The sequence below is a fragment of the Polypterus senegalus genome, chromosome 2, assembly GCF_016835505.1.
Source record: "Polypterus senegalus isolate Bchr_013 chromosome 2, ASM1683550v1, whole genome shotgun sequence".
Taxonomy (NCBI): Eukaryota; Metazoa; Chordata; class Cladistia; order Polypteriformes; family Polypteridae; genus Polypterus; species Polypterus senegalus.
The window spans coordinates 50,987,106-51,009,201 of record NC_053155.1 but is presented as its reverse complement, the minus strand read 5'-3'; the positions used below and the strand labels follow the sequence as shown (position 1 = coordinate 51,009,201).

Sequence of the window (22,096 nt, the reverse complement as noted above, 5' to 3'; positions counted from 1 at the left end):
TGTGGGTAAGGAAGAATGTAGATTGAGCATTGCTGTACACGTCAGCTAGTAAACAACAGCCAGTCCTATAATGTAATCATCCAGTTTATTATGAATTAATCTTTTACTTACCTGTCCCTCTCAGATTTGAGACAGTAATACAGTACCCGCAACATTTGACAGAAAAAGACAGTTTGTGTGGCTGTTGAGTAACTTCAGTGTAAAAGCTGTGGAGTATATTGGTGTGAATAATGTCTTTTTTTCCTTTTCTTCAAAATCATGTCAATTGATTTGAAAGAAAGTAAACTTGAAACCTCAGCAGAAGAAAGTTTTGTAGATGCTCCAAGAAAATCTTTTGACAGTCTATTTAGCTTTTTGTTGTTCTTCCTGTTTTCATGTTTTGTTTTGTTTTTTGTTTTTTTTTCTTTGGGTTAATTGACAATTGTAAATTGCCCAGGCCAGAGTGAGTATGGTTATGTGTGAGTGTCTACATTTAGCTGTAGAGATGTTTAGGGCCAGTTCTTTATTTTGGGTGATAATCACTCCTCAAAGGAAAAAGTAAAATCTCCAACAAGTACAACAGGCTTTACAAACCAAATCCCCATCTAGTATCATAGCTTTGCAGCACAGTTGAATATTCATAAACTTTCTGGGACATTTTGAGAAGTTGTTATGAGCAGTAACAATTTGTTTGCCTTGGTAACTGCTTAGCCAGCCGTGCCTGATCTCACTAGTTAGTCCATTGGTGTCAGTTACTTTTCTAGTGTAGAAAAAGTGTCAGGCTGAGATTTTGGGACATCTTAGCAGATAGCTAACTAAAAAATGTTTACCTCTTGATAGTCAAACCAGCTTTTGTTATCTTAAGATTATGTGCTATGGGGGTCACTAAATCATTGCAATAAAATATATATATATATATTCTTGGCATTTGAAAAGTGACCCCATTCATTATTAATGACTTGTGATTTAGTAATTGTTTAACTGATTAATTAAGATAATTAAGTAATAGTACTAGGGTGTTGTACCATGTTAGCCATTACATTTTGCCTGAAGAAGTGGCCTGAGGTGCCACGAAAGCTTGCATATTGTAATCTTTTTTAGTTAGCCAATAAAAGGTGTCAATTTACTTTACCTCTTGCAATAATAAGTAAAAAAGAGAAAGCAAAAAAAATTGAGTGTTGGCAGTGTTTCTCCTTCACCAAAGCTATATTTGATATTCTAAGAAATTAGGATAATGGCGACAATGCTGGATTTTAAGAAAGAAGTGAAAGGTGAATAATACTGAAGGATGTTAGTCTGGCAGGCTGTCGAGTCATTGTTATGGACTGCAATGAATCTATAAAGTGTTTTTTTTTTAAATATGTTACCTACCTGAGTAGTTGTGTGATATGTGAGAAAAATTTGTTAAGTCATTCATTCCTGCAGTATAAAAGAAAATACTTCATGACGTGATAGAACTCAATAGTGACCAGCACTGTACAACTGCAAAATGTGAAAAACGTCCCTGTTGTGCTACTTGTTTCACATAGTCTACATGTCTGTTATCCAGTCGTATGCTCAAAGTGTGCAGATTGTATGCAGCTTGTGCTAAAATATTATTAAAAGTCACTTCTGGAAAAATCTGCATGCATTGTAAACAGGAATGACATTCCCTTAATGTTGTGCTATTGAATTGAAGAGCAGCTTCTCTCCCCCTCATTTATTAGTCAAGAATTCTGACTTCTGAGAAGATTTTCTTTTTCTATGGACATTTTTCATATTGTTTGCCATTGTATAGTATTGGTCACTGTTGGATTCTGTTATAAACAATTTTCTCTTCATTATGCAAAAAAATATGTGTTTAAAACTTTCTCAGCCACCACTACAAAGTATATGAGGTAACACATAAAAAAATAATTTTTGGGTGAAGTATTCCTTTAAAGGACAAATATTATTAGGGTGGACAGAGAAGGAAGTAGGGAGGAAAAAATTAGCCAAATATGACCAAAGATAAATAATATTAAGCAGGAGATGGATTATGATTTCACCTGACAAAAGAAATGGTGCAGATTCATAAGGGAACTGAATGGGCAAGAGTGCAGCCAAAATCAAGAATGTTAATAAAGAAACTATAGACATCAAGCAAAACTAAAGGCAGGTAAAGGGAAAGTCATGATCACCAGCCAAAATGGGTAAACTTATTTTGGATTAGTATGTAATTTGCTGATGTATTGATTCTTACCATTCTTGTGCAGTAAATGGAACTGCTCTTTACAGTTCTTACTATGTAACATAAAAACTTTAATTGTATCACCTAAAACCTAGCAACTCATTCTATTTCTATACACTCTGAAGGTATAGCAAACTTCTTTTAACGGTTCACATTACTTAAGTAGCCATGCTTTTGTTACTGTAATTGTTGTTGGGATTACTGTATCCCCTCAAAGAGATTGTTAATGGAGTATTCTTGATGCCAAGTATGCCAGTCATCACTGCTGCTTAGTCATCCATCCTGCCTTACTTTCCATTGTAAGTGTGAAACAAGATAATGGGGCATTCTGCCATGGAGTTTGGGGGACCTGCCAAGAAGGGAAGCTAGAATGGAAGGACAGTGATGGGTAAAGGCTCTTATTTCGGAATATGTTTATCCCCCATCAACTAGACTGGACCTTGGTAACCATGTGTAAACCTGCAGGAAAAGATGGGGGTTGTAGTGCCATGAGTCAACTCTGATGGGTCCCCTGGATGCTGCAGGGATTCATGATATCTGTTTTTGTGGGATTCTTCTTGACCCAGAAGTGCTTCCATGAGGTTATGCCCTGGCACCGGAAGTACTCCAGGGTACTTGACAGTTTCCATTCTACACAGGGTAGTATGTTGAGCCCCCTCGTGTACACATTGTTCGTCAGGAGTACAGATCCAATTCTATCATTGAATCTGTTGATGACACCATCATAGGCCTAATCACCAAAAATAATGAGGTAGCTTGTAGAGTGCAGATCTAAGCACACAACACTCCTTATCTACATTGAAGGGGGTGCTGCAGGGAGGGTTAGCAGCTTTAATTTTCTTTAAGTGACTGTCTGTGGTAAATTGAAGTGGACACCACACATTTCAGCTATTGTTAAGAAAGCTTCCTAGTGCCTTTACTTTCTCAGATTTTTTCATCTGTTCTCATGAACTTCTACAGGTGTATTGTGGAGTCCATCTTCACGGGCTCCATCACATCCTAGTATGGCATCCTAGTATGGCGTAAAGTCCTGTGAAAGATGGTGATGGCGGCACAGAACATGACCAGCTCCCACCTGCTGTCAGTTCAGGACATGTACAGTACACTTGCTACTTTAGAAAGACAAGCAGTATTTTTAAAGACCTGAGCCATCCTGAACAACTTTTCTCGCTTCTTAATTCTGGAAAAAGACACATGACCATTGGCACTTAAGTTAGTCTTCTATTTAGAGACATTTTTGATCAACCTATCTTAGGTTTAAAAAACAGCCAGTCATGGTAACACATACTTCATTTGTTCTTCTATATACTATGTGTATTGTACAAATTATTCTAAATATGCCTTGGTTTTTATATATGTATGTGTGTATATTATGTTTTTGTTGATGTTGTACCATTGACTCTATTCCAAAGAGACATGCAAGTAAAACGTTTATTGTACTGCGTTCATATGATAATTTCTTGGCATTTTAAGTAGCTGGAGCCTACCATATCAGAATTGGCAGGTAAGAATGAAGCATTTAACCACCACCTAACCCTTTAAACCTATAAAACGGCCTTAATTGTTGTTGGCATGGATTCAGCTAGATGCTGGAAATGTTACTTATGGATTTTTGGTCAACATCAACTCCAATATTATGGCATTCATGCAGAATTTTATGCTGTACACCTCCATTTCCACATCATCTTTGTGTGATTGAGATTTGCAAACTGTACAGATTACTGCAGTAAACTAGTCTCTGTCATGTTTGTTTTATCCACTCCGCAAAAATGTGTGCTTTCTGACAAGAAATGTTATTTGACTGACAATATTTATTTAAAAAAAGGGGAAAACTGTTGCACTAAAGGGATGCAATTAATAAACAGTGAAACCTGTGGCATTCAAGTAACACTTGGGTACTTAGAAGCCTAATGTGTGCCAAGAAAACATTTCCCACACCAGTAGAATACTATGACCAGTCTGACACAAGGCTTTATGGCTCCATGGATTCACTTTATGCCAAATTCTCACCATCTGCCTGTCACAGCTAAAGTAGAGAATTTGCAGAGTAGGGAACATCCAGTTTTGGTGATCACATATATTGTGGTCATCTAATACTTGAAGATGAAAAGTATAGTATATCGAGTAATCTTTCTGCATGTCAACTTCTGTCAAGTCCGCTAATTTTAGTATTTATGGCCTTTCTGTAAGCTTAAATACACGTTTCATCATTCTTCTCTGACTGCTTTCATTAACAGGATGTCTGTAAACTCTAGAGGCAGTAGTGCAGGAGCACAGCTGTTTGATGTTCAGTCAAATAACAATTAATAATCTTGACCAGGGGCCTTAAGTATAAACGGTGCATACACCCGTTTCCACACTCACTTTGAGTTATGTAAAAACTAAACTTGGCGTAAAGACACACACATTCTCACGCCATCCTTAACCTGTGCGAACACAAGTTTTCACTCGGTTTTGCAAACTGGCAGCACCCAGCGTCAAAGCAGTGCTAATGTTCCAGTGTGGTTTCCCATTTTTTTTTTTAGATTTACATCCCTGATGCGGCTTATCAAATACATTGAAACTAACCGCATATTGTTTATAAATTTAAGGCATCTGATTGTAATCAACCTGTAACAATTGTAATGGTCCACGGAATGGTCAAGATATTCCAAATACCACAGCTGCTTTAGCGTTGTTACTCTTGGTGCACCACTCAGAGTATTTTAACCCACTGTATCTGAGCATGGAATCACAGCTGTACAGCATCTGATGGGAAAGCTCTACGGCATAAATGTGTCGAAAGGGCAGAGGATAATAGTGATACAGCATCTACCCAGGAGAACATTTAGTAGAGTTTCTCAGATCCCATTATAACTAAAGTAGCATGTTAAATGCTTCATATTCTATGTGTGCTCTGTGTGTGCATCACCATGTGCTTCTTAAATGGGCTTTCTATTGCGCCAACTGAACACAGCATACATTACATTCCTGTAATGTAATATTACATGTGTGATATGATAAGTAATATCTGAATAATTTATACACTAAGATGTATACTTGATATCATTTTCATGAGGAAATGAAATAAAGCATGTATTAAACATGGGGGCACGGTAGTAGCAACGAACTGGCGCCCTGTCCAGAGATTGTTCCTGCGTCCTGCAATATACTTGCTGGGACATGCACAACCCTTGATGAAGTAATTTAATGCAGAAGTACTGTCCCTTTCAATGTATTAACCCCAAATTCCAGTCCTTCCTTTTCTTTCTATACGTAACCAATCGCCACACAGTGAGCATTGTAATAAATGTAAAGCCAGCTGTAAGCTTAGAATGATAATTTTTCAAAACTTTTAAGGAACTTTGAAATATCTTAGTAGTACATGTTTAATTATTCCATCCATCTATCCATCCAGTCCCAGAAAGCATACAGAGAGAGGCTGGACAGAGCATCAGATCATCGCTACCACTGTGCCAACATGTTTAATCATTACTAATGTACATACTTTAATGCATATCATCATAAAAATTACATCAAGAGCTCCAAGAAGATAGCTCTTGGAAACCTGAATCAACTTAGAAGCCAGTAGTCTTCATCTGTAAATATGCTCTCTCTTGTATTGAATTGAATAGAATTCCTTTATTGTTATTGCATGGTATAATGAGATTCAATATGCAAATCCTTCATAAAGTTATTTCCTATAAAATGATATAATAATAATACATAAAAGACAATGAAAAATATGCAATATGAAACGTAAGTACAATATACATGTACATATAGTGCAGACAGTGAATTCTAAGTTCAAACAGTCCTACCAGGAACACTTGATGGACTGATTAAGTATGTTTATAGCTCTTTGGATGAAACTGTTTCTGAACCGCGAGGTTCATGCAGGAAAGGCTCTGAACCGTTTGCCGAATGGGAGAAGTTCATATAGACTTTGCGCATAGCTGAGGCAGCATTGATTTTAAGATTAAATTTACAATGTTCTACTTTAATGACAAAATAAAGTGCAAGATTAAAGTGGACATTTCACTTTGTCCCTAATTTTTTTTTTTCCTTTTCTCTATATCCTAATATGCTTCTGTTTGATACTCAGATGGTGGGTTGTGACTCGCCTTTTCTCGTTGACTTTGATATCTGACCATTTCTTTTTTATTTTGGGCACTGCGCGACTTTCTGAACTTGAACTTCCGAGTTTCTTTACCATTCTGTATCACTTGATCAACTTCCTTTTGTTGTTTATACCACTGCTTAAGCAAACAAATAGTTAATTTTTCCTTGCCTCCACTTTGCATTCGCTGACATTCTTTTTTTCACATGCTTTTGCCATTGTCATTTAACCAAACACTGAATGGGGAAGGTGATTGATTTGCATATTAAAATATGCAAAATTCTGTGAAGAGTCGGGGTGGGATGGAAGGAATGTGTACGTGCGTTACTTTTCATGCTGACCAAAATGTATGGAGCTCAAGTGCATGGAAGATGGCTTACGCACCATTTTGTGCATCAGAATTTTTTTGTGTGTACGCACATTTCCACTTTTGTCTGTACACCATGTTTTAGTGTGAGCACTACACACGGCATTATGTACATGAGGCCCCTGGTGTGCTAATATATTTACTGAGTTCCACCCTAATGAGTGGATGTTAGAGGAGCAGGTGTAACTAATATCGTGGCCACAGACTGTACCATCTCACAGTTAGTAAAACTTGACTATATTAAGATGTAGGCGAAAAGCAAGTACCCTTAGAATAAACCCAAGCAACCATGCACAGAAGATGAAAATTTCATATAAGCAGTATCAACAACATTTGAATCCATTATTGTAGACCCATAAGCCAGCAGTGCTACCCATTTGTCAAAATCAATGAAATTTGCAAAGTAAACATTGGCTTCAGATATTATTACTGAGAACGTATGTTGTACCATCTTATAAATTTTGTCTGTGATTTCATCGACAACCATCAGAAAAGTCTTGTTGCCACACTCTCTGATTCTTTCCACCACCTGCTCATGGCTCATAGAATCTACTGGATCACCATTAACGCACACAATCCGATCCATGTTTTTCAGTCCGGCTCTGTCTGCTGGACCTCCATTATCAATTTCATTAATGAAGTGACCTGTGAAAATAAAGAATATCATTCATTTCTCAGTATCCAGTGTTTAAATCTTGTGGTTATAGAACCTTTACCTACACTCGTAAATTAAACAACACGTCCAAAATACCACTTCCACCTCACCTCACAGTTTCTCTCAAAAAAATGTTCAGGCCTCACAAACCTTTTGCTATTTGAGTTCTTTTTCTATGTGTCATACTGCCCGTCAACTCAATGGTACTGGAGAAATCAACAGCTTTTAAATATATGCCAATGAATCTTCTGAACTACTTTTATAAAGATCTGAAAAAATCTAAAGGTTACAACCTCTTATGGCAACCACTATCTCAGAGCGTGACCTCCTGTTCTCAGTCACACTGACTGAGGTAACTTAAATGGCCTTCCATTTACTTATATAAGTGAGCCCTTCCTGCTTTTTGTGATCTGGAGGAATTTATATAGCCTAGTGGTAGTCTGCTACTGGCATGATAAAATGTTCAAAAAGTATGCCTCAGCTCATCCCTGTCTGCCTCTAGTCCAGTTTTCTCTCCTTTGTATTTTTTAGGTAGGTTCACATATAATGTGAAAAGCACCTACTGTGGAAGCCGTGCTTTTAGTACACACAGGGTACACTCATTGTAAATGTAGGAAAGACGGTTCTTGCAGCACGGAGAAAAAATGAAAGAGACAAATATATGGGACATTGGGTATAAATTTATGGTACTTGTAAAAGTTAGCTTTTTTCAGTTTTATTCTCTCAATCACATTCACGCACCAACACCCCAAGATCTACAACCCGTCCACCAACACCCCACCCCCGCGTCTCCTGATCTGACTCTAAGTAACAGCGCCAGTGTAAATTCACACCCGATCTAACGCTGTTCGTCTTCAAATAATATTGCATTAGTTTGATGATGTTTTCTGATTGGTACTATTCAGGTCATAAAATTATTTCTTCAAAATGTCACATATATTGTCTCTTTTTTTCAGGTGTGTAATAGAAACCACATCATAGAGAAAAGTGTGCGCATTGCAACAGGTACACACGTCGTAAATGTAGGAAAGACGGTTCTTGCAGCACAGAGAAAAAAAAAAGAAAGAGACAAATATATGGGACTTTGGGTATAAATTTATGGTACTTGTAAAAGTTAGCTTTTTTCATTTTTATTTTCTCAATGACGATCACTCTGTAACACCCCACCCCGCCTCCCATCTCTCCTGATCTGACTCTAAGTAACAGCGCCAGCGTAAATTCACACCTGATCTGACACTGTTCGTTTTCAAATAATATTGCATTAGTGCGGTGATGTTTTGTGATTGTTACTATTCCGGTCACAAAATGATTTCTTCAAAATATCATATATACCTACGTGTGTGTTTTATTTTTTTTTTTTTTTTGACATCATACACCATAAGGTGCATACTAATTCTGTGCGTGCAGGAACACTCAATACAACTGAATAAAAAAAAATAAAGTGATGGTGAGATACGAAGAAGGCAGATTCACTCGTGTTTATGTGTCAGCTTTTATCCCTCCAGATCAGAGAATGTCCAGTTCCATTGCCTGAAAACACGACTCGCATCTACAGTTATTCCCAATTTCAAATAAAAACTAACAGTGTCAGATCCCTAGAGCGGTCGTATGTATCGTGATCGTGAATGAGAGAATAAAAGTGAAAAAAAGGTAACTTTTACAAGTACAGTACTATAAATGTACAGACGCAAACCAAATGTATGTGTGTACTGTATAATATTAACAATAAGAGCAGCTCACTACTGAAAACAGTAAATATAGGAGGCAGCAGGGACCGGTGGCCTCTTGATTACAAGTCAGCAAATCTTACCAACTACGCCATGGAAGTTGTTGTATCGTCCTTGAACCTTTTGTGAAAGTGTTTATTTGATCTTTGGACTTCAGGCTTCACACATTCTATAATTTATGCCTACATTTTGTAACATTTATTACTAAAATATGAAAAAGTTTCTGTTTTAAATGAAATTCATGTGTTCCAAATAACGATCTATTATTTCCACTCTAAAACTCCAGCAGTTCACTCCCAGATAATCAAGCAAGGCATGAGCTGGGAGAATTTAGTGAATGTTCTGCGACGGTGGGGCATGGAATAGCCGGCTGCTTGCCTTAATCGGCACATTTACCGGACAAAAGACGCTGACGGAGAGGTGTGAACGGATTTAAGGTGGGCCGGATTTACGAGTGGGAGAAGGTATGGCCCACTTTTTAGAGTGACTGAGAGTGCTAGTTTGTAAGTGAGAAGGCTTTTTTGGGTGAAGTACCATGCATCTTCTTTCTGGAAGGTTTATTTCTGTGGTTGAGTACTTCCTTAGTGCCTGTTTTCATATGTTTGTGGCCTCTTACCTGTAATCGTCAGGTGTGTTTATTTTTTGATATGTAAATCAACTATTTCTGGTAAAGAATATCAGCATACAGTGGTAATCAAGACTTATGTTTGCAATTTTAAATGAAAACAGTAGTGTGGATGTAGACAGAAATATAGTGGCTTTGTCAATTCTTATTCAGCCATTGCTATAATAATGATGTTGTGTGAGGATTGAGGTTCTTCAGGATACTACTTTGAACTACATTGCTAGTTAACTGCTTCATCTATCAAGAATGTTCTATGTAAAGAAATGCATTCAGACATTTGTGCAAAATGTAACAGTTCTTTGTCTTTAAAACTGATGAATGGTTAAAAACAATTGTTCATTTTTTTACATGCTGTGAAGAACCAGCCTGGATCACAGACAGACACAGGACACCCAAGTCCAAGAAATCAAAAACATTTAATTTCTGCTCCTGCATAAAGCGCCGAACAATGCACAAATCGCCAATAAAGTTCACAGTCCTTTTCTTTCTCTTTCTTTCCTTTCTCCTTCTTCTGCCACCTCCACTCCTTTCCCGCAAGCTCTGTCCTCTGTCTCCTGACTCCTCGAATGGAGTGAGGCAGCCCCTTTTATAATGCACCCGGATGTGCTCCATGTGCTCCGTGATGACCTTCCTGTAGCACTTCCTGGTATGGTGGAAGTGCTGCATGGGCACCCGGAAGCACTTTGGGTGTGCCTGGTTCCTGTTCCGGCACCACTCTCCTGGTGTGGCGGAAGTACTGCAGTCCATGGCTCTGTAACCATCTGGGCACCCTCTGGCAGTGGCCACGGGCCCCAACAGGGATGAGCTTCTAAGCTCTGATCCTGTGGCCTCAATGCAAACCAAGGCAGCTGCCCTTTCGTGTCCTGGGGGATGTATTGTCCCTCTCCCGGTCCTTCTATCCTCTAGTCGTCCGCTACAACACACACATGTTTATTTAAAGTAACAGCTTCTTGAATAAAACTGCAAAAAGTTTTGTTGTTTATTATTATGTGATATTCACAGCTTCTTTTTTGTTTCTATAGGTGAAAATTGTGACACCCTGCTAGTTGTCATTTACAGTTTTTTCTCAAGTTGTGACTCGAGAGCTGAAACACACAGTCATCTTTTTTTTGTAGTTGGTACTTATTAGAATATTGTTTAAATGTTTAATGATGTGTAATCAAAATGAGGATATATGGATGTCACCTTTAAAATAATTTGCTTCCATGTAGACAACATTTTATGTAATAATGCAAAACTTCGTAAACAACTGAATGCAGCCATACCTGGCCGGGCCTTTTCCTCTCTCAGATAGTAGCCATAGCCATCTTCTCCTTTAGCCAGCTCTATAGTGCGGGGTTTATGTGGGAGCAGCTTCAGGTTTGCCATCTCATTAGTTATCTTCATGCCAGCATTCTTGTAATAATTATAAGTTTCCTCATCCACAAGTAAAAAGACAACACTGTTTCCAGCCTGTTTAACCTGAGAAAGAAATATACAGCCTATTTGAGAAATCTAAATAAACTGTTGCCATGGCTTTGCAAAACTTGATAGAAGCAACTGTAAGCTGGCAAACTAATATGTAGGTAAAATCTGAGGCTATAATTATACTACCAACAGTGGAACTGGAAAATTATAGAAGTGAATTAATGGTTTACATTCAAGTTAATGTATCACACAAAAAGTTAAAAGCTTCAGATTACTCTCATGACTCCCATTTCTCCCGTGCAGTTATACTGTGGCATGTTGTGATACATCAAGAAGCACATTTTGAGTCCAACTGCCTTTCTGAAGTAAACAAAAGTAGCAAGAGAGGGAGAAGAAATCAAATTTCCAAAAGAAAAGAAGATTCCCTAATGGAATCTTATGCCACAACTGTCTCAGGGTCTGTGGCTGCAGGTCTAGAATTTTTAGCCATCTACAGTAAGATCACATGTAGAACCTCATCATGCACATTGTTGTGTTTTCTCTTCAGAAAAGTGTGGTATATGAAAAGTCACTGCTGCCTTTTTTATTCCATACAATTAAGTCTAACTTACACAACAAAGATAACATTATATACAATCAAATTGAACTTAACAAAACAGAATTCAACCCCCATCTGAGAGAAATACAGTAAAAAAGGAGGAATGTCCTTTTCCTCAATAAAAAAAAGTTTATTATTAATGAGCTCTTGCCATATTTAAAAAAAAAAATTGTACAGATCCTCTAAATGAGAATTAGATTTTTTCCAGTTTCAAATATTATAGAATATTATTTACCCTCTGAGTAGGTGGGCTAGGATTCTTCCAGTTAAGCAAGATAAGTCTACATGCTAGTTTTGTCGTGTAGGCACTTAAAATCAATTTGCCCTTCTCCACTTTAAGACCATGTGGCAGTACACTAAACATGGCTGTTATTGGATTAGGAGTGATTGTGACAACTAGGCTGTCTGATAGGCATTCAAAGTTTTTTTTTGTCCAAAATGATGTTAATTTTGTGCACTTCCAAAACATTTGGCTCAGTGAGGTTGGAGCTAGATCGCAACATTCATAGGTTGCAGTAGATACATTTTAGACAATTTTAAACAAGATAAATGTGATCGATAAAAGATTGTAAGTTGAGTGTTTGAATACTTTACACATATGGAACCAGAGTGTATTTTATGTATGGATGCCTTTCACTCTTTTTCTGAGATAATAAGTGAAAAATTCTTTCCCCACCAAATCCTGGGATATTTGAAAGGAAGAGAATTTAATGTTTTTATGTATTATTGAGATGCTATCTGAGTCTTCCAAGACTGATCAGTATTTCGTCTAGGATAGAAATGGGAGGGGGTTGTGAAAAATTGGACAGGTTCCTTTTAGCAAAGTTTCTGATTTGAAAGTAGTGGAAAAATTGTATTGATGGGAAGATAAATTTAGAGTGTAATTGTTCATAGAATGCAAAGACATTATCTAGTGTATATACAATTATCTCAGTGTTTTAATCCCTGGCATTTTCCAAACTTTAAACACTGTGTAGGTTTGAGAGTGTAGAAAAAAGGTGATTATAATGTAATCCAAGGTCCAACAAATAAAAACTGCTTTGCATTGATGTGATTCCTACATTGGTTCCATATTCTGAGTGATTGATGGACATTTGGATTATTGGTATATTGACGATAATTTGTATTTACTGGGGGCAGAATGCAGGGCATATACAGAAGTAAGGCAAGATTGTATTTCTATTGCACCTGGCTTGTGTATATTTATCAATTTGTGACAATGTCCAGGTCCTTATAGCTGGTGTGTTTTCCACCCTGTAATAAAAATGAAAATTAGGTAGTGACATGCCACCTTCTGCTTTAGGTCTTTGTAGAGTCACCCTTTATATGCAAGGACACCTCAGATTTCAAATAAATGAGATCATACTTGAGTCTAACTTCTTAAAGACCAATTTGTTAATATATATGGGATGCTCTAAAATAGAAAAAGAAGCTTAGGAAGGATGTTCGTATTGACAGTATTGATTCTTCCTGCTAATCTTAGATGGATGGTAGAACGTCTGTTCACATCTTAATTTTTACCACACTGATAGCAAAATTTTGTTGAAAAGGATCATTTTATTTACTGATGTTTACCCTTAAATATTTAAACTGATCGGATAAAGTGAATGGGTAGATGTCCAGTCCAGTGTTGTGTGCTAGAGAGTTCAATGGAAAAATTATACTTTTATTCAAATTCATTTTAAGTCTAAAAATCTTTTTAAATTCTGCTAGTACATTAAGGACTACTGGTAGGGAAGTTTGTGGGTCTGATATATACAGTGCCATATCAGCTGTATATATATTGATATTTTCTGTTTAAGGCCTTCTATGGTAATCCTGTTTATCTCTGATGCATTTCTAAACTGATTGGCCAATGGCTCAATGGTATCTGCAAAAAACAACGGTGATAAGAGGGCATCTTTGTCTAGTACCACATTCTAGTTTGAAGTAATTTGAGATAATGTTAATATAGAGGCTTCTGGACTGGTATAAACCCAAATTTGTGCGATGTGGTGAAAAGGTAGTCCCATTCAGCTATTTCAAACAATTTTTCTGTGTCCTATCTCTGGTGTATAGATTTTATGGGTGAGTATATTGCATTAAACAAACACCAAACATTAGAAGCCAAATGTCTGCCTTTAACAAATCCAGTTACCCTTGTGATGTTACATAAGGAAGCACTTCCTCTATCCTTTTAGCGAGAACTTTGGAGAGTATCTTAACATCAGTATTCAGAAGTGTGCATTCTCTCTTTTTTTTAACAGAGGATACACAGATTTTCCATTGCTTTTTACTCCCCCACTAGAAATTTTTATTTAAATGCTTACTGAGAGGCAGATGCAGTAGAAATGACACAGTTAAGCCGAACACTGAGTTTCACTGTGAATTTAACTTTGCATCAGTAGTTTCACTCATTTTTCTCTCTCTCTCTGTGCACATATATATATATAAATATATATATATATATATATATATATATATATATATATATATATATATATATATATATATATGTGAACTTGACCCGGACACAGGCAGACAGACATCGTTGTTTTCACCACACACTTGTTTATTTACAATATTTACAGGTTGTCCCGCGCTCAACTCCCCAGTGCCTCTTGCACCGTTTTACCAATTCCAGGCCTTACAATGCCTCTTTCAGTCCTCAGGCCTTACAATGCCTCTTTCTCTCTTTTCTCTGGCCGCCTCCAGTCCTCCCGCTAGCTCCGTCCTCTTCCACCCGACTTCCGCTCTCGACTGAAGGGAGGCGCCCCTATATAGTGCTCCCGGATGAGCCCCGGGTGTTTCCGCCATCCACTCCTTGGCCACGCCCCAGCGGTCTCCGGTCGCCACAATAAGTCTTCCCCCCAGCACTTCCTGGTGTGGCGGAAGTGCTGGGCTCCAGGGTTCCTCAGGCTCCAGGGCGCCGCCTGGCGGTGGCCACGGCCCCTACAGGATTGGGCTTCCAAGCCCTCTACCCGTGGCCCCCTATCCAACCAGGGCGATCGCCCTTGCGATCTGGAGAAGGCACAAGCCCTCCTCTGGTCTTCCTGGGCGTCCCGGCCGGGCTCCATCCCTGGCCCGGAACCACACGGGATAAACCGGCATTGGGGCGCCGCCTGGCGGTGACTTTGGGTCCCTACAGGGTTGGGCTTCTAAGCCCTGTACCCGAGGCACCCAACACAACCAGGACGGACGCCCCCTTGCGGTCTGGAGGAGGCACAAGCCCTCCTCTGGTCCTTCTGGGCGTCCCGGCCGGGCTCCAGCCCCGGCCGGGGACCACAATATATATATATACATACATACATACACACACACTAGTGGTCTTTGCCCCCTGCTTCGATTGCCCACCCCCAGGGCGCACTATGCGCCAGCCACTTTGCATGAAGAGGGGGGCTGAACGCACACTAAGGAGATGTGGTCTCTCCTCCAAAACAATACAATACAATAGGAAACTTTTGCCCTGCTGCGTGCCTTGCTGCATGAACTGTGTGGGCATCTACCTGCTGTTACACAAAAAACTATTAACTTGAGATACATAATTCACCTTGAATTAAATCTAAATAAATAAATGTTAAAACAATAGACATCCCTGCTAAAAAATATCCCCATACTTACTTTTGCAACGGCTTGTTCGTGGGTACACTTTTCCACGTTTTCATTGTTGATTTCAATTAATCTATCGTCGTTTTTGACTCCTGCCTTTTCTGCCACTCCAGATGCTTTAACATCAGTCATGAAGATTCCACTATCATCTGTAGAAACATTGGCAAGTAAAAGAAACAAAAAAATAAGTCACCATTAACACAGAGTCAGAAATGCAGGATAAAAGTCAAGCACGTGTCAGTTCTAATTTTCAGGCTAATATAAAAATGTTACAGGAATGTATACTGCTGCCTGGTTGTCAAGGTGTGCAAAGTAAGGCTTACTTTTTACTGTTTTGAGGGAGAATCCGTATCCACTTTTGTCTTTCACCATATAACACAGCTTTGGTTTTGGAGTTGTTCCTGCCATTCCATTCATGATTTGAGCAGGTTTTGGTGGTGGCGTCTGTGATTCATTGTCTTGATCTTTAATCTTTAGATAGGCTTTCTCATCCAAGACTTGCAGTGTGACAGACGGTCCACTTTCTTGAATGAGCTCTACCACCTGTGAAAAATTGGAAGAATGATGATTATATAACACATTTGTAGTTTTTTTAATGTGCAAAATGAAATGAAACATATAATAGTTATCCTTCATTTCAGTATTTCAGCTGTAACATTTGTATTACCTGAGGGACCCATTTAGAGCTCTTCCTAATGTGAATATTATAACTGTTTATGCATAATGGACATAAATACATGTACATTCTAAAACCCACTTAATCCATCTCAGGGCGCAGAGGGAAAAGGGAGCAACCCTGGAAATTGTGCTGCATTTACTGTGATTGGAAACTATTCTCTATGAATATCAGATGAATAGTGCAGAGTGTAAAAATAATAGTATAAGTTACCATCATACTGTAGTTCATCATGCCCTCCAAACACAAACATTTCAAGTGCATAATATTGTGGTTACTGCTGACTTGGGCTCAAAGGTTTTCATCCATTGGATTCTCACCAAAGTGAAATTTCATCTTATGCTGATTTTGATGGGTTATAAATGTAAGTTTTAGTCCTCTATTGTTTTTGTACTAATTTTATTAATTCTTACCATATGCAAAACATAAAATTCTTATAAAGGTACTAATTTTATTAATTACTACCACAAATAAGACATCAAGTTCTCATAATGGTAAAAGCTGTGGGACCTCAGCAGTATTGATTAAAGAAAATGGTGGTCAAATCCTGCGTCTTTTACTTCCACTCCTTGCCATTTTTCTCTCCTAGAGGTGGCATCGTGCCTGAAGTGGATGTACACCCTGTGGTTAAGTCTGCATTGAGCAGCAGTGTTGAGCAGTGAGAGTGAGCCGAGTCCCTGTTGGAGTTTCAAGCATTGCTGATTAAAAAAACGGGTGGAGTTGGTGGGAGTTTTGAGCAGCTCAGCACTCTTTCAGTCAATTGAAGAGCGAGTGTGATGCGACACAACTACACCAAAGTTGAAAATGCTTAGAGAAAATTCATGATATGGCATCCACCATATCAAAAATGTTCACAAAGCCTGATAGGTTAACTTGCTGTGCTTTTCCTGAGTTTTCTGTCAGTCACACATCAACAGGTTCATAAATAGCAGAACACAACCAAGAATCGTGTCACAGGTGGATTTTGTGTGGAGCTTACATGTTCCCCTGTGCTCATGTGGATCTCGTCCCCCAGTTCAAAGTCATGCAGGTTAGATGAATTGGTTTGGTTAAATTGGCAATAATGACTGTGTGTGTAGACACTTTAATGTGACAGGAGTTTTCCTGTCTTGGACCCAACACTTCTCCGGATTAGTGTGTATGTGTATGTATATATAATGTATAGTATGCATATATACAGTTAGGTCCATAAATATTTGGACAGAGACAACTTTTTTCTAATTTTGGTTCTGTACATTACAATGAATTTTATATGAAACAACTCAGATGCAGTTGAAGTGCAGACTTTCAGCTTTAATTCAGTGGTTTGAATAAAAATATTGCACAAAAATGTGAGGCAACTTAAGCTTTTTTTTAACACAATCCCTTTATTTCAGGAGCTCAAAAGTAATTGGACAAATTAAATAGCTGGAAATAAAATGTTCATTTCTAATACTTGGTTGAAAACCCTTTGCTGGCAATGACAGCCTGAAGTCTTGAACTCATGGACATCACCAGATGCTGAGTTTTCTCCTTTTTAATGCTCTGCCAGGCCTTTACTGCAGCGGCTTGCAGTTGCTGTTTGTTTGTGGGCCTTTCTGTCCAAAGTTTAGTCTTTAACAAGTGAAATGCATGCTCAATTGGGTTAAGATCAGGTGACTTACTTGGCCATTCAAGAATTTTCCACTTCTTTGCTTTAATAGACTCCTGGGTTGCTTTGGCTGTATGTTTTGGGTCATTGTCCATCTGTATCATGAAACACCGCCCAATCAATTTGACTGCATTTAGCTGGATTTGAGCAGACAATATGTCTCTGAACACCTCAGAATTCATTCGGCTGCTTCTGTCCTGTGTCACATCATCAATAAACACTAGTGTCCCAGTGCCACTGGCAGCCATGTATGCCCAAGCCATCACACTGCCTCCACCGTGTTTTACAGATGATGTGGTATGCTTTGGATAATGAGCTGTTTCATGCCTTCTCCATACCTTTTTCTTACCATCATTCTGGTAGAGGTTGATCTTGGTTTCATCTGTTCAAAGAATGTTTTTTTCCAGAACTGTGCTGGCTTTTTTAGATGTTCTTTAGCAAAGTCCAATCTAGCCTTTCTATTCTTAAGGCTTATGAGTGGCTTGCACCTTGCAGTGCACCCTCTGGATTTACTTTCATGCAGTCTTCTCTTTATGGTAGACCTGGATATCAATACGCCTACCCCATGGAGAGTGTTGTTCACTTGGTTGGCTGTTGTGAAGGGGTTTCTCTTCACCATGGAAATGATTCTGCGATCATCCACCACTGTTGTCTTCCGTGGACGTCCAGGACTTTTTGCACTGCTGAGTTCACCAGTGCTTGCTTTCTTTCTCAAGATGTACCAAACTGTAGATTTTGCCACTCGTAATATTGTAGCAATTTCTCGGATGGGTTTTTTCTGTTTTTGCAGTTTAAGGATGGCTTCTTTCACCTGCATGGAGAGCTCCTTTGACCGCATGTTGTCTGTTCACAGCAAAATCTTCCACATGCAAGCACCACACCTCAAATCAACTCCAGGCCTTTTATCTGCTTAATTGATAATGACATAACGACGGACTTGCCCACACCTGCCCATGACATAGCCTTTGAGTCAATTGTCCAATTACTTTTGAGCCCCTGAAATGAAGGAATTATGTTTAAAAAAATACTTTAGTTGCCTCACATTTTTATGCAATCTTTTTATTCACCCCACTGAATTAAAGCTGAAAGTCTGCACATCAACTGCATCTGAGTTGTTTCATTTAAAATTCATTGTGGTAATGTACGAACCAAAATTAGAAAAAAGTTGTCTCTGTCCAAATATTTATGGACTTAACTGTATATATATTTATATAGTCTGTTCACCCTGTGATGGACTGTTACCCCATCCAGGGTATTGTTTCTGCCTTGTGCCCTATGCTTGCTGGGATATGCTCCACCACAACTCTGGTCAGGGTTAAGTAGGCTTAGTAAATGCTTTGGTCTAATATGGTGTACTCATTGTTCATCATTGGAACATGAGTAAAGCAGGATAAGCAACTTAATCAGGATCATACAGTAAATTAGAAATGGCCTTATGGTGTGCAAAAATTTCTTGAGCTGTGGTTCGATTACCAGATGATGCACCTTCTTTGTGGAGCGTATGTTCTCATATTGCTAGAATTTATTCCTCCTGCCGTTCAAAGGCAGAATTTTAGGTTATATTGTCCTAGGAAAAGTGTCAATTTGTTTGCTTCATTGCACTATGATATTCTCTGACAATGAACAGAAGAAAGTATGCATAGAAAATACAATAGATGGGTGAGTATATATAGTACAATACTTATTTGAAGGTGATCTTCATCTGAAACCACTTCATACAGCACAGCATTAAAGCAAAACTTTTTTTTTCAGAATTCAGGGTGCAAAGTGTGTCACGTACTAGAGTTGAGGCTGCAACCTTGCAGTTTCCAGACCAATTCTTTAATTGCTTTTCCTTACTTTCAATCACCATGCACTTGATGACTATTTTAGTTTCTATAAACTCTTATCTTATCTTGGGACTTGGACGGCCTTGAAATTTAGATTCCAGGTATATTATCTTGCTGGCACAAGTTGATATTGTTTATGGTCTGCAATGAAGAAGCAAACTAATTCTTAAAATCGTTCAAAGGCAGACTAAATCAACAATAGCAATGGTAGCAAGGCCAGTTGGGGAGCACAGACTGTTCACCCCAGGCCACACCCTAATAGGGGACACATGAATGTGACAAAGAAGTCAATTTAACCACATTCTGGTACATTCCAATTTAAAGCCTCATAGAAATATACATGTTGGACTGTATGTTCCGTATACAATCCTACACCCTTTGACCGAGCTGAACTAAATTGTTCATAGTTGTTTTCTAGGACCATGTTGACAAGACAGACTTGGAACCCAACATTTGGACCCTTGGGGTCCCCGTCATTTTTCTTTTTCTCGTGTGCAACAGTTTACACACAAGTGTCACTTGTTGTCTTAGGGCAAGTATTACAAACCTTCACTATTTGATTGATCTAGACCAAATCTGACATAATTGCTATCTAGGACTATATAGACAACATAGTGACTTTGGATCCAAAAATTTAGAGCAGGGTTTTTTTTTTTCGTTTGCTGCAATTTGCACACCAGTGCCACCTGTAGGCTTGGAACAAGTGAAACACGTGAACAGAATGAAGCTAGACTAGCAGATAAAATAACCAGAGCTGCTTCTGTCTTCTGGAATATCATGTGCTTTTTGCAAGGGAGCCTTGGGTGAGGTTACATTGAGAGTGAAAGTACAGCACCACACAAAGGAGAATAAAATAGCTGTTGTTTAACTCATGGTTTGTCAGCATTTCTTCATACTTTAACCAGTACAGACTTTCTACCATGAACTAAGAGGAAGAGTCAGACATTACAGTGTTCATGGTCACAGCCCAGCAAAAGAGAGAGAGGTTAGGAGCTTGCACTAATACAATGCATTGCCACACCCACCACACGGCAACCAACTCAGGATCCAGATTAGGACCCTAGTGCAGCCATGCAACGGGTGATACCTCAGCACCACACTAGTTCAGATGGAGTGGAACAGTGTGAGGTTTTGTTTTATGGTGGCTGGAGTGCCAATTCTGCCACCAACCCCCAAGTTTTTCCCTGGAGCTACTGTAATTCTGGAATCCAATGACAGAATAGCATTATGCTGTCTCTGCCTACTGTATTATAAACATGACTACTTTGGCTAGTGTATACTGTATATTCACCACAACATTAAAACCACTGAGAAATAAAGTGAATAACTTTGATTATCTCATTGCAGTATCACCTGTCAAGGGGTGTGATATATTAGGCAGCATCTGAGCAGTCATTTCTTGAATGGGATGTGTTGGAAGCAGGAAAATGGGCAAGCATAAGGATTTGAATGACTCTGACTAGGGCCAAATTGAGACAGCTAGACGACTGGATCAGAGCATCTCCACAATGTCAGGTCTTATGGGGATTTCCAAGCATGCAGTAGTTAGTACCTACCAAAAGTGTCCAAGAAAGGACAACTAGTGAACCAGTGATAGGGTCCTTGTCTTCCAAGGATCATTAATGCACATGGAGAGTAATGGCTAGCCCATCTGGTCCGATCCTGTAGAAGAGGTACTGTAGTTCAAATTGCTGAAAAACTTAACGTTGGCCATGAGAGAGAGGTTTCAGAACACACAGTGCATTGAAACTTGATTCATGGCTGCAGACCACTCAGAGTGCCCTTGCTGACTCCTGTCCTCCTCTGAAAGCACCTACAACGGGCACATGAGTGTTAGAATAGGCTGTGGGTCAATGGAAGAATGTGGTCTGGTCTGATGAATCATGTTTTCTTTTAGATCATATGGTCGGCCAGGTGCATGTGTGCCATTTTCCTGGGGAAGAGATGGCATCAAATGCACTATGGGAAGAAGGTAAGCTGAAGGAGGTAGTGTTGTGTTCTGGGCAATACTCTGCTGGGAAACCTTGAGTCCTGGAATTCATGTGGATGTTACTTTGACACATTCCACCTTCCTAAAGATTACTGCAGACCAGGTAAACCCATTCATAGCAATGGTATTTGCTGAAGATGGCTTTTTTCAGCAGGATAATGCACCCTGCCACACTTGGAATGGATTAAGGAATATGAGGAAATGTTAAAAGTGTTGACTTGGCCTCCAAATTCCATAGATCATAATGTGATCAAGCATCAGTGGGATGTGCTAGAAAAACATGTTTGATGCATAGAGGACTCACCGCACAACTTACAGAACTTGAAGGATCTGCTGCTAAGTGCGTGGTGCCAGATACTGTAAAACACCTTCAGAGGTCATGTGGAGTCCAGGACTCAGTGGCCAGAAATTATTTTATGGCACAAGAGCACCTACACCATATCAGCAGCTGGTTTTAATGTAATGGCTGATCAGTATATAATATATATATATATATATATATATATATATATATACTAATAAAAGGCAAAGCCCTGACTCACTCACTCACTGACTCACTCATCACTAATTCTCCAACTTCCCGTGTAGGTGGAAGGCTGAAATTTGGCAGACTCATTCCTTATAGCTTACTTATAAAAGTTAGGGAGGTTTCATTTCGAAATTCTACATGTAACAGTCATAACTAACCTACTTTCGTATACTGTATACGGCCATAGC

At 38.8% G+C, this 22,096-nt stretch overlaps 1 protein-coding gene across 1 annotated transcript in view; it reads right to left on the bottom strand.

The window, feature by feature from the left end:
• The window catches only part of pdzk1 (PDZ domain containing 1), a 45,043-nt gene that overhangs the window by 9,520 nt on the left and 13,427 nt on the right, over positions 1 to 22,096 (bottom strand). Inside the window, exons 3-6 of the mRNA XM_039743664.1 lie at positions 15,578 to 15,797; positions 15,267 to 15,403; positions 10,927 to 11,122; positions 7,103 to 7,299 (exon numbers count right to left, since the gene is read on the bottom strand). Of these exons, the coding sequence (XP_039599598.1) occupies positions 7,103 to 7,299; positions 10,927 to 11,122; positions 15,267 to 15,403; positions 15,578 to 15,797 (750 nt within the window). The remainder of the gene's footprint in view (positions 1 to 7,102; positions 7,300 to 10,926; positions 11,123 to 15,266; positions 15,404 to 15,577; positions 15,798 to 22,096) is intronic.